The sequence below is a fragment of the Leucoraja erinacea genome, chromosome 19, assembly GCF_028641065.1.
Source record: "Leucoraja erinacea ecotype New England chromosome 19, Leri_hhj_1, whole genome shotgun sequence".
Classification (NCBI taxonomy): Eukaryota; Metazoa; Chordata; class Chondrichthyes; order Rajiformes; family Rajidae; genus Leucoraja; species Leucoraja erinaceus.
This window is the reverse complement of record NC_073395.1, coordinates 21,225,217-21,239,237: the sequence shown is the minus strand read 5'-3', so window position 1 is coordinate 21,239,237 and position 14,021 is coordinate 21,225,217. Positions and strand designations below refer to the sequence as shown.

At 42.2% G+C, this 14,021-nt stretch overlaps 1 protein-coding gene across 1 annotated transcript in view; it reads left to right on the top strand.

The window, feature by feature from the left end:
- The window catches only part of cep290 (centrosomal protein 290), an 80,880-nt gene that overhangs the window by 23,778 nt on the left and 43,081 nt on the right, over nt 1-14,021 (top strand). Inside the window, 8 exon segments of the mRNA XM_055650600.1 lie at nt 1,542-1,626; nt 3,037-3,179; nt 5,313-5,477; nt 7,563-7,712; nt 7,960-8,075; nt 9,317-9,419; nt 11,682-11,912; nt 13,671-13,844. Of these exon segments, the coding sequence (XP_055506575.1) occupies nt 1,542-1,626; nt 3,037-3,179; nt 5,313-5,477; nt 7,563-7,712; nt 7,960-8,075; nt 9,317-9,419; nt 11,682-11,912; nt 13,671-13,844 (1,167 nt within the window).

The window sequence follows — 14,021 nt, the reverse complement described above, 5'->3', positions numbered from 1 at the left end:
CAGAAGCCAATTAACCTTCAGGACTGAAGGTAGACACAAACTGCTGGAGTAACTCAGCGGGACAGGCAGCATCTCAGGAGAGAAGGAATGGGTGATCTTTCGGGTCGAAAACCTTCTGCAGACTGATGTCAGGGGAGTGGGCAGTACAGAGATAAAATGTAGTCCGAGAAAGTAAGACTGGTAGAACTGGGAAGAGGGAGGGGATGGAGAGAGATGGAAAGCAAGGGATACCACAACCTCATCATTACTAAAACCCACTACCTCATCATTACTAAAAACTTCAAGTAGCCCTCGCTTTCCCTCTCTCCCATTCCCAGTTTTCCCACCAGTCCTACTGTCTCCGACTAATTTTTATCTCTGTGCCACCCACTCCCCTGACATCAGTCTGCAGAAGTGTCTCGACCCGAAACGTCACTTATTCCTTCTCTCCAGAGATGCTGCCTGTCCCGCTGAGTTTCTCCAGCAGTTTGTATCTACCTTCGATTTAAACCAGCATCTGCAGTTCTTTCCTACCCAACCTACAAGACTGCTTGTCTTTGGAGTGAGGGAGGAAACCAGAGCACCCTTGAGAAAATCCACTCGGAGACAGGGAAAACGTACAAACTCTGTACAGACAGCATCCGGAGTCAGGATAGATCTCGGGTCTCATGGGGCTGTGAGGCAGTAACTCTATCGCTGCTCCACCGTGCCACCAGCTCAAGTGATGTGAAATCCTGTTGCAGGGTTCAGCCTACTAAAATTCAATTGTGTTTAGATTAGAACTGACAATTAATTGCAGTAAATCTCTGAAATTAATTCCTTTTGTAATTCATTTTTGGATTATTGAAATTCTGTGCAGAATAGGCCACGGACTTGGAATGCACTACCTAGTAGGATAGCCTGAGAGGGCAGATACCTGGGTGCAGGAAGGGGAAGGCAATTGGGACAAAATGGTTAGCACAACAGGGCGGAAGAAGTGAATGGGTTCTAAGAGTGAACCGCAAGGGACCTGAACTAGCCAAGAAAACTACTGGTTCCTTCAACAAATAAACCATTTGAAGAAATAAAGAACTGCAGATGCTGGTTTACACCAAAGATAGAAACAAAGTGCTGGAGTAACTCTGCAGGTCAGGCAGAATCTTTGGAGAGAAAGGATAGGTGACGTTACGGGCCGAGATCAGTCTGAAAAAGGGTCCTGACCAGAAACGTCACCCATTCTTTTACTCCAGAGATGCTGCCTGACCCACTGAGTTACTCCAGCACTTTGTGTCAACCCTTTGAAGACGTTTGGTGGATGAAAATAATTAAAGTCAATTGATAATTAATACACAAAAACATGCCAAAGGTTTATATTTACTGTTGCAAAGCCTTCTCCACCTTTGTGTCCATTCCTCCTGTGCCTCTTTATCTGGCTCTTTTTCTTGGGCTGGGCAATTTTAATGGCTTAGATCCAGTATAAATAAAAGCACGTGTAGAGGGAAGCGACAAGTATATTTCTGCAAACTTGAGATACCATTAATTTACTGACAACTAAATGGATTTAATTTTGCCTCGTTCTCTAGCATGAATATATTTCCAAGGAACTGGAAGCAAGAGAGAAGGAGTTGGAACAAAGGAGGACTGAAAATGCTGAGCTTCAAGCAAAATGTAAGCCCTTTTCATTTGTTGAAGTGCATAAAAATAATTTTTCAGAGCGGGTTTACGAAAAAACGCAGATAACGTCTTGTTTGAATAGCTGAATCCTTGGTTAGTACCCAATAGTAAATAATGCACTGTATTTAAGTTTGATATGTAACTGCTAATACAGCATGAGCAACGTCACAAAGGACAGTTTTAGTTTAATTTAGTTTTTTCTTTAGTTTAGATTAGTTTATTTGGCATGTGTACCGAGGTACAGTGAAAAGTACTGTTTTTGTTGTGTGTTATCCAGTCAGTGAAAAGTCTATACACAACTACAATTCAGCCATCCACAGTGTACAGATACAGGATAAAGAGAATAATTTTAGTGCAAGGTAAAGTCCATTCAAAGATAGTCCGAGTGTCTCCCGTGCGGTAGATGGTACCTCAGGACCATTCCCTGCAATTCCAGAAACCAGGAGGTGCAATCCTCTTTCAGATGAGGGTGTTAAACCAAAGCCACATCTCTCAGTCACAGACATAAAAGATTCTTGCCAGGAAACAGGATTGCGCGCAGTGCTCTAAAATACTGTGTAGGAAGGAACCTGCAGATGCTGGTTTACACCGAAGATAGACACAAAATGTTAGAGTAACTCGCCAGGTCAGGCAGCATCCGTGGAGAAAATGAATAGGTGATGTTTCGGGTCAAAATCCATCTTCAGACTGAACTGATATGTGAAGGCCTGGCTTCTTAATGGGAGCTTTTAAGAACACATGAGTGCAGTCTATGGCAGCTGCTGTTATGGGAGGCTCCTGCAGTTGAAAAAAATACTGCATTGTTTGTGAGGCACTTTGGGATGTACTGAAATCATGAAAGATTTTGTTAAAATACAGTTTTATTTTACGTTGTTAGAAATGCCTCGGGATTTAGAATGCAACTCTGCCAGGAGTTCAGTTCCTTTTCTGTTCTGTTCACTTGCGACCACTGTCTTGCTGTCTGTGCCCCCGATCTGCTGATGAAGGGATTATTTTAATAAAGAACTTGTCTTTGGAAGTCACGGATATGATGTAGGTGACGTTTCGGTCGCCTATATCTGTAGTCTGAAAGGGTAACAACCCGAAACATCACCTATTCCTTTTCCCCAGAGATGCTGCCAGACCCGCTTAGTTACTCCAACACTTTGTGTCTATCTTTGGTGTAAAGCAGCATCTGCAATTCCTTTCTACACATGGATTGAAGTATATGGATTTCAGCAAGGCATTTGACAAGGTTCACATGGTTGGCTGTTCTGGAGGGAATAGCTTTAAGGTGAGAGGGGAAAGATTTAATAGGAACCTGAGGGACAACTTTTTATCCCGAAGGTGAAAACCATGTATCAGTAGGGTTTAGCGATGCCAACCGTATATGGCGGGAAACTGATGGAGTAATGTTGGTTACAGTAAATGAACTGCAAGAAGAAAATAAGAAGTTTGAACTAGGCATGAAAGAAATCTTGCAAGCTGTGAAGGACACGCAAGTGGAATCTATTCCTAAAGGAGGACAAGAAATCCTGAGATTGGAAAGTTTGGAAAGCCTCATTTCTGTAAGTAGCATCATTCTTCTTGAGTTCTACTTCCATTGATTTTGTTTCACTTTGTGCATTAGTGCATGAAAGGGCCATTAAAGCACATTCCTGAGAGCCAACAAATGGACCCTTATTATAATGTGAAGTAAACAAACTCGCTCTTCATCAATCTCCCTTCCATTCTACTCTGTCCAGGGCTAATTTTTTCTCAATCTCATTGTTCCCTATCAGTTTTTGGGGATGTATTATCACTAAGGAGGAACCAGAGGATTTAGCTATCATGAACTTTCAAAAGGCATTTGAAGTTGTACTAACCTACCTAGCTGATCTCCCGGTGGCTCAGCACTTCAACCCCCTCCCATTCCGAATCCGACCTTTCTGTCCTGGGCCTCCTCCATGGCCTGAGTAAGCACCACCAGAAATTGGAGGAGCAGCACCTCATATTTCGCTTGGGCAGTTTATACCTCAGCGGCATGAACATTGACTTCTCCAATTTACGGTAGCCATCATTGTCTCCTCCCCTTCTCAGCTCTCAGCCCTCTGGCTCCTCCTCAACCTTTCTTCTTCCCGCCCCCCCCACCCTACATCAGTCTGAAGAAGGGTTTTGGCCCAACACGTTGCCTATTTCCTTCGCTCTATAGATCCTGCCGCACCTGCTGTGTTTCTCCAGCACTTTTGTCTACCATCTGCAGTTCCTTCTTAAACTTAGTGATGTAATGTGTTGTGCAGAGTTCTCTTTCTTTGCCAGCTGCAGCTTTTTTCAATCAATGCGTATGTAAAACATATCACGAGTACAGCACAGGAACAGGTCTTTCGGCCCACAAAGTCTACGCTGAACATGGTGTCAAGATAAACTAATTTCATCTGTCTGCACATGATCCGTATCCCACTATTCCCCGCATATCCATGCAGCTATCTACAAACTTTAAAAGCCACTATCGTATCTGCCTCCACCATTACCCCTGGCAGTGTTTCAGGCACACACCACCGCTGTGTTTAAAAAAACTGCATATTTCCCTCAAACATTGTCCCTCTCACCTTAAAACTATGCACTCTAGTCTTTGACATTTCAGCCTGCAGAGAAAGATTCTGACTGTCTATACTATCTAGACCTCTCACAATTTTATATACTTCTATTTGGTCTCCCCTCAAATTCGGTGCTCCAGAGAAAACAGTCCACGTATATCCGAAGGCAGGCACAAAATAGCGGGAGTAACTCATTGGATCAGGCAGTATCTCAGTCTGAAGAAGGGTCTTGACCTGAAACGTCACCCATTCCTTTTCTCCAGGGATGCTACCTGACCCGCTGAGTTACTCCAGCTTTTTGTGTCTGCCTTCGGTTTAAACCAGCACCTGCAGTTCCTTCCTAGACACCAAGTATGTCCAACCTCTCCTTCTATCTAATAATAGTAATGAGTCTTGGTCCATGCATGGACTAAAGAGTTGAATTTCAGAAGTGAGTTGGATTTTGCATCAAGGTCATACTTGACTGAATGTGGCATCAGTGAGTCCTGGTAAAATTAAAGTAAATATGGGGACAGCTCCGATCGTTTTGATTGTTGAAGGCCAATTGTCCTAGCCCCAGTTTGTCACTACGGATGTTACTTGGTAATGTCCTGGACCCAACCATTTGTTCTGTTTCTTCAATAACCTTCCTTCCCTAACAAAATCAGAAATGAAGATAGTTGCCAATAGTTTACAATGTTTAATCAGGCAAAATGGTGCTGGAAACGTGACAACTCATGTATACTCTCTCAGTGTAATCTACTATTCCTGCACTCTTTTTCTTCAGTATCATTGGGCCTATGATTTTTACTGAACTGTATGCAAAAAGGATACTTCAATGTCACAGGTACACGTGACAACAAAGCACCATTGAATCAATGAAACACCATCCAATCCAGGCCGCATTCTGGTAAAACTTCTTCTTGCGTATGGCGTGCACAGCCTATAGTTGCAAGACAACTTGTTCTATTTGATCATATTTGATTGTGCACGCCAGGTTGAACGAGGCAATCTCCCACCCCTCTGGTAAAACTCTTCTGCACCTCCTCTGTGTTGCGGTGACTCTTGTTCAAGGTCACTTTGGCCTGTTATCCTGGTTTGAAATATGGTGACGTGGTAATAAAGTTGTGCCAAATGTTGTTTCAGGTAATTGAGGCAAAGAACACCGCAGGGAAACAAGTTGTGAATGTCCACATGAAAGCTCAACTGGATCAACTAATGGGGAGAAACGAGGAACTCCGACAGGAGCTCAAAGAGACTCGAAAGGAGGCTGGCGTCACTGGCAATCAGCTGTCGAAAGCCAATGAAAGGGTCTGTACACGGGGTGAACCAGTGCGATTTACTGCTTTGGATATTCAAATAAATTCAGGAAATTATAATTCCATTAGCTCGCTAGTTCAGTTCGGTTTAGTTTAATTTATTATTGTCATGTGTACCGAGGTACAGTGAAAAGCTTTTTGCGTGCTATCCATTCAGTGGAAAGATAATTCATGATTACAATCAAGCCATCCACAGTGCACAGATACAGGATAAATGTTATAGGATTTAGTGGAGATAAAGACCAGTAAAGTTTGATTAAAGATCAGTCGAAGATCTCCACTGTGGAAGATGGGAAGTCCATACCGCTCTCTAGTTGGTGAGAGGACAGTTCAGTTGTCTGGTATCTGCTGGGAAGAAACTGTCCCTGAAATGGAAGTGTGCTTTTTCAAATTTCTGTACCTTATGCTTGATCGGAAGGGGAGTTACCGGGGTCAGATTGATGGTCAACATCGACAACTCTCTGCAATTTCTTGCGGTCTTGGATGGAGCTGTTCCCAAACCATGCTATGATGCATCCCAATAAAATGCTTTATATGGCTCATCTGCAGAAGTTGGTCAGGGTTGTTGGGGACCTGCCAAACTTCCTAAGCCATCTAAGGAAGTAGAGGCGTTGGTGTACTATTGGCCATTGCTTCGATTAGGCTGGTCCAGGACAGATTGCTGGTGATAATAAGTTGTGGGCTTAAAGAAAGTAAGTCCACAAGTGACATTGTAGCCATCTGAAGGAAGATCGTGATCTTGGCAATCTGTACAGCATGAGATGACAATCACAAGCAGTACTGATCTCATGCACATTCATATGAACGTGCCCTATAAGTACAGTTTATCTTAATGACTTTCCCTACCTCTTTGGAAGCCAATTAACCTACAAATCCACACATCTTTGGAATGTAGGAGCACCCAGAGAAAACCCACAGGGTCATAGGGAGAACGTGCAAACTCTGTACCAACAGCACCCGCAGTCAGGATCGAACCAGGGTCTCTGGCACTGCAAGGCAGCAACGCCAACGCTGCATCACTGCTGCCTGTAGTACGGAGCCTGTGTACGTAGAACAGTGCAATGCAGGAACAGATCCTCAGCTTAAAACGTCTGCCAAACACAATGCAAATTTAAACTAATCCCAACTGACTACATGGTCAGTGTCCCATGCCTGTCTGTTCATGTGCCTGTCCAAATGCCCTTTCAAAGGTGAAACAAAGAACTGCAGATGTTGGTTCACAAAAAAAGGACACAAAGTGCTGGAGTAACTCAACGGCTCAGGCAGCATCCTTGGAGGACAAAGATAGGTGACATATTGTGTCAGGACCCTTCTTCAGTTTGATTTTGGTGTGGGGAAGGGAGGAGAAACAGAAAGAAAGCTGGAAGAGGGAAGGGGCAGGACAAAGCCTGGTTCGAGAAGGTCGATACAGGTGAGGTGAGGTAAATGGTTGGATGAGTCTGAAAAAGGGTCCCAAGATGAAACGTCACTTATCCTTGTTCTCCAGAGATGCTTCCTGATTCACTGAATTACTCTAGCACCTTGTGCTTTTTAAATGTTGCTCTTGCACCTGCTTTACCACCTGCAAGTTCCTGGCACTAACCACACTCTCGGTATAAACTAAACTTCCCCTTCTTTCATCCTAAAGCTATGGCCTCTAGTATTTGACATTTCCACCCTGGGGAAAAAGACTCTGATAACTGAGTGGTGCTGCGGTAGAGCTGCTCCCTCACAATATCGGAGACCCGGGTTCGATCCTGACTGCTGGTGCTGTCTGTACAGAGTTTGTACTTTCTCTTTGTGACTGTGTCGGTTTTCTCCGGGCGCTCCAGTTTTCTCCCATGTTCCAAAGACTTGTAGGTTAATTGGCCTCGGTAAATTGTCCTTTGTGTGTAGGATAGATCTAGTGTAGGGGGTGATCATTGGTCAGCATGGACACGATGGGCTGATGGGCTTGGCACCACGTAGTATCTCTAAGCTAAACTAAACAAAGAGATCAATAAATGCTGCCACTTTTACCAAAACCCGTCTCGTACGGTGAGTTTTATTTTAAAAAAACTATCTGAAACTTCTATTGAAGAACTTATTTGGTTTTCAGATTACTCATCTGGAAGGTGAAACAACTATATTACGTCGATCAGGTGGATGTAATGTTCAGTTCCAACCTCTCATTTTACCACAAGGAATGGCAGCTTCGAGTACCGATGTTATCAACGCTCTCAATGAATACTTGATGCAACTCCTCCAGGTACACCGATTTTACCAGTTACATTCTGTGAACACTTATACAAGTCAGATTTAATGCAAGTTGGAATCACCATCCCCATTCCCTGCCTGAAATAACTCAATATGTCAAAAGAAGGGTCTTAACCTGAAACGTCACCTGTCCATTTTCTCCAGAGATGCTGCCTGGCCCGCTGAGAAACTCTACCAGCTGCACCACTGTGTTGCCCAATGTAAAACTCTTCTCGTTTTTTTTTTAACTTGTGACTTAGGAAATCTCAAATAAAGAGGAAGAGGAAAATAAACTAAGGGAGGCAGCCGAAGACCACAAACGCAAGTTTGCAGTAATTCGTCATCAGCAGGGCCTGCTGTATAAAGAATATCAAAGGTATCAGCATAGAATGCGCCTGTCATTAACTTTATCTTGAAGTAGGCTTGATTATTTACACAATACAAAATTGGTAGAATACTTAATTATTTTAATTAAAATGTGGTCTTCAAAAACCACCAATAAAATCTAGAATTTGCAATGATGATTATTATGTAATTAAAATACTTTTAAAATATTTGTGATCCTAGGTGCTGTGGATGCTAGTTTACAAAGAAAGACACAAAGTGCAGGAGGCGCCCCAAATGTCACCTGTCCCTCTGTCCAGCGATTCTGTCTGTCCCACTGAGTTACTCCAGCGCTTTGGGTCAGGTACCACTACAAAGGGCGATCACGGTGGCGCAGCGGTAGAGTTGCTGCCTTACAGCGAATGCACCCGGGCTCGATTCTAACTACGGGTGCTGTCTGTACGGAGTTTGTCCGTTCTCCCCGTGATCTGCGTGGGGTTTCTCTGAGATCTTTGGTTTCCTCCCATGGTCCAAAGACGTACAGGTTTGTAGGTTAATTGGCTTGGTAAATGTAAAAATTGTCCCTAGTGGGTGTAGGTTGGGCTAAGTTACTCCACACTTTGTGTTTAAAAAAAAAAATGTTGCTCTACTATTATATTTAAAATCCCATTCACAGATTTATTAAAGATAATGAGGTTGATGAATTTATTCTGTCGATGTCCCTTCTATGACAGCTGCTCGTAGCATTGTCCCTCTGCCTATATTAATTTTCACTGGCAACTTGTTCAGGGATGAGGCCTGAAGGCTACACCACAACATGCTAGGGAATCCCACCCAGACAAGCTTTTCCACCGGTTATTCCGGATTACTTCGCCAGGCTTTCACCAATCGCTCCAAGTGTCACAGCCTGGGATGCCGGACTTGGTTGCTGTTCTGGAAGCCAGCGAGAGTATGCAAAGAAGAATGGTAGAGTTGTTAAAAAGTTCCAAAACTTTGAAGCCAAATTAATTATGAAGGCTGAGAAGGAAACAGCACCAAGACAGCAAAGGCCACACACACCCTCTAGGAACTGAAGCTGGAGCAGAGATTTCCATTAGTGTAAAAAATTGTCTGAAAATAATGATTGCTTTTTATGATTGATTATTCTCTTTATCCTGTACAGTATCTGTAAACTGTGGACAGCTTCTTTGTAATCACGTATATCTTTGCTGACTGGATTGCACGCAGCAAAAAAGCTTTTCACTGAACCTCGGTACACGTGATAATAATAAACTAAACTATTGTTATATACAGTGAAAGGGAATCCTGGCAGAAAGATATGGAAAGAATTGAAGAGGAAAATAAAAAGTTTGAAGATTCAAAGGATCAAGATCGTATAAAAATTGAAGAGTATAATGTAAGTGTTACTTCAACTACTATAAGTCAATGCACAGTTAATTTAAAAAGTAAATGAAATGTCTCGAGTAAACTAAAGAGAAGATAACTTGCCTTATTTGTACACAGCACAGGTCAGAGTTTTATTTTGTATACTTGGGCAGAAAACAAATTGCTAGAGAAACATAGCAGGCCAGGCAACATCTGTGGAGGAAAGTCTGAATAAGGGGCCGAACATGAAATGTTCTCTGTCTATTTCCTTTCACAGATGTTGCTTGGTCTGTTGGATTCCTCCAGCATTTTGGGCTTTTTTTCTGGTCATAAAATATTTAATTAAAAACCTGACTTCCATTCTCTTGAACGTAGGGTGTTGGGTGATGAGCCAATGAAGATTTAACTGAAAAGGGTTTTGGCCCGAAACGTCACCTATTTCCTTCGCTCCATAGATGCTGCTGCACCCGCTGAGTTTCTCCAGCATTTTTGTGTACCTAAGATTTAACTTTAGTTTAGTTTCGAGATACAGCTTGGAAACAGGCCCCTCAGTACCGAGTCTGGGCCGACCAGTGATCCCTGTACATTAGCATTATCCTACACACTAGGGACAGTTTACAATTTTTACCGAAGCCAATTAACCTATAAACCAGTATGTCTTTGGCATGTAGGAGAAAACTGGAGCACCTGGAGAAAACTCACGTGGTCACAGGTAGAATGTAGAAAGTACATACAAACAGCACCCGGTCGGGATCGCACCCGGGTCTCTGGCTCTGTAAAGTAGCAACTCTACCGCTGTGCCACCTTGCCTCCACAACGATGTTTTAAATGATTGAGGGATTTGATGGGGTAGATAAAGAGAAACAGTATACTTGGTTTAGAAGGGATAGACAGTTGTGGGGCTGCCTGAATGTCAAGGCATCTCCTCAGATTTAGAGCCAGCCATTTGAATGAAATTAGTAGACATTCTTCCACAAAAACTGTGGTGACAGAGACTCGGGCACTTGTTAATGGTGTGACAGGAATGGTAATTACAATGTACTGCAGACGGAATGCTCTGAATGTGTTCATAAGTTCTATGAACAGAATATGGCCATTCGGCCCATCGAGTCTACTCCGCCATTCAATCATGGCTGATCTATCTTTTCCTCTCAACCCCAGTCTCCTGCCTTCACTCCATAACCCTTTGATGCTAAATGTCATGTAAATGTAGGTCTAGGTTATTAAATTTTGAGGTGTGTCCCCTCACAACCAGTTGAGTATTCTCCACAATTAATAGCAGATTGTCACCTCAATGAATTATAATGACAAAAATATGGCTATCTTTGCAGAAATGCAAAAAATAAACTAAAGTTTTCATAAGTGATAGGAGCAGAAATAGGCCATTCGGCCCATCAAGGCTACTCCGCCATTCAATATATTTTTTTAAAGTCAAGTTAAGAAAGTTTGAAATGAGTGTAGAATTTTTTGCAAGTAGATTGGTAGTCCGTGAAATAATTTGAGTCTATATATGTGTAATATTATGATTTCTGTTACCAGAGCAGTGAATATTAAAATATGTAGTAGAGCTGGTTATAAAATATATGACCTGCATAAGATAAATAACTTGAATCAGACAGCCTGAAAATGATGGTGGGTCCCCAATGTGTGCTAAGGCGAGGTTAGAGTTGCAATTATCAGAGAGCAAGGATATCTTAGTTAGTACACAAAATTGCTGGAGAAACTCAGCGGGTGCAGCAGCATCTATGGAGCGAAGGAAATAGGCGACGTTTCGGGCCGAAACCCTTCTTCAGACTGATATCTTAGTTAGTAATCTGGTGCCAAGTGTAATTAGAGGGAGGAAGTGGAAACACCAGTGAAGGGAGGGGCCCACTTGATAATACTAATGATATTACAGGATTCGTTTTTTATTTTAAGAGCTAGTTAATATGTAGGTAGCTGTTTTTGCATACAGTTATTTATTGTAAGTAATATAATTAGTTAGATAGTTAGATAATACTTTGGCTTTGGGCTTGGTTTTCTTAGTTGAGCACTTTTCCTGGAGTTATAGCACGTACTTTGTGTTTTAATTGTAATTTTAATAATATATATGGCCTGCATAAGATAAATAACATGCACCAGACACCCTGGGAATGATGGTGGGTCCCTAATGTGTGGGAACCCTGGTACCTTTCCATACTGCTGCATGATGTGTGACCCGTGCCCTAATAGGGGCTGATGCACAATAATTATTCTTAATGTTATATTTCCGTTTAGATGACATAATTTGTACTGTTCCCCACTTTTGAATTAGCACCTATTGGAAACGCTTCAGATGGATCCCGATGAAATCAAGAAAAAAATATCGGGAATTACCAGCAAGGTAACCGTTTTGTGGGTTAATGAGAACGCTTTGACAAGGCGCTACACAACCCTGCTGGAAATGGAACAGCACCTGAGAAAAGAAAATAACAAGCTCAAGAACGAAGTAATAGAGATGGAAGTAGCTGTTAGTGAAAGAATTGGATACCTGCAGAGATTCAAGGCAAGATATCTTTTCAACGTAAAATCACAGCATGTATTGCTGCCTCAGCGCCAGAGACCCAGGTTGAAACAGTTTGAACATTTTCCCTGCGTGTGGGTTTACGCTGGTTTCCTGCCACACTCCATGGATGTGCAGATTTGTAGGTTAATTGGCTTCCGTAAAATTGTCCCTGGTGTGTAATATACGGGTAGTCGGTGGTCACCACGGATCGATGGGGTGATGGGCCTGTTCCGACATTGTATCTCTAAACTAAACTAAACTAATAATTAACAAGCAACAAGCTTAGTTTTAAACATTCAGTTCTACCATTCCTACCTTCTGAGATTTTTCTTACTAATTGCTCTTTCAAGAAGTGCATTTGAATGGAGACACGAGGAACTGTAGATGCTGGAGTCATGAACAAAACACAAAGTGCCGGAGAAACTCAGCGGGTCAGGCAGCAACTGTGCATCTGTCGTCTGAAAAAGGTCCCCGACCTGAAACATCAACGATCCCTTTCCTTCACAGATGCTGCCTGACTGTTTGACTTTCTCCAGCACTTTGTGTTTTACTCAAGTACTTTTAATGTTGGTTCACAATGCCCTTCATATCTTAGCGTATCTTTGCACATTGAAGTATAATATTTTAATCATCCTGTGAACTGTGGATGGCTTGATTGTAGTCATGAGTTACCTTTCCGCTGGTTGGTTAGCACACAACAAAAGCTTTTCACTGCACCTGACAATAAACTAAACTCAAGTAATCCAGACCTTCATTTATTCATGATTGGATTTATTCCATTTTCCTAAAGTTGTGGCTATCCAGGGCGAGGCTGGATCTGAATGTATAAATTACTTTATTTCACAGGAACATGAGCACACAAATACATCTATTTTCCAATCTCGGCTAATTTAATCTATCTGTTTTATAATAGTGGAACATTATTTTTTAAAAGGACTCCATGAAGATGCTTCACCATTCAGAAAGTAGTTGAGGCAGGAACATTTGGACAGGTACACGGATAAGAAATGTTTGGAGGGAAATGCACCCCACACGAGTGAACTGAGATGGGCAGCTTGGTCGGCATGGACCAGTTGGGCCGAAGATCCTGTTTCCATGCAACGTGACTCCTTAACTCTAAATAAACAAATCTTTGCAATCCAAAAGCATAACAACATTAATGCCCTTTCATTTAATGGAGTAACTACCTGCTGACTCTGTGTAACACTTTTAGACTCGTGCAAATCATTAAGCTCCAAGGAACAAAAAAATGTAGAAGTAATTTAAACAGTTGCATGGAAAAACTTTTGCCAGGTCCAAAGCAAAAGTTGAAAGCTGCACCTGGTCAGCAGTGATCCTGAAAATCCTCCCGCACTTGTGTTCGTGTCCAGTTTAAATTTTGTGCCCCATCGTGCACTTACCATGGTTGCCCAAATTGACTCCTGTAACCCACTCTCACAATTTATACCCCTTATTCTCCTCCCATCCATCTACACTACAGGCCGTTTACAGTAGCCAGTTAACAATAAACAGTTCACCCTTGGGATGTGACAGGAAACCAGAGCACCAGGGCAAATCCACTCAGACACAGGGAGAATGTGCAAACTCCACGCAGACAGCACCAGAGGTCAGAATCGAAATTGGCCACCGGAACTCTGACAGATCTTCTGTACCATTGCGTTACCAACTTAACATTGAGCTGAGTTCATGCATACCAGTGTCTCTTTTTAAACTGTATTATTTAATGTATGTATCTGGTTTCTTTGAATCTATTTGTAGGAAATGGCTGGTTTTAAAATTGCTGCTTTGCAAAAAGCTTTGGATGATAGTGCACCCTTAGCAGATTTGGAACGAGCTAACAAGCAATATAATGAGCTCACAGCTAAATACAGGGATCTGTTGCAAAAAGACAACCTATTAGTCCAGAAAACCACCAATCTCGAGCATTTGGAGGTAGGCAACTAAAAGTAACATAGTAATTTATAGTAATAGTCATTTATTTTATTGCAATGGGAGTAATTGTTTGTACTGTTGTTTCTCCAGTGTAATCAGGTTAAGTGAACGATGAAATAGAAAAAATGCTGTTGATGTAGATTAAGTATTAATCTGCTGTATCTGTTGTTCCCGGTG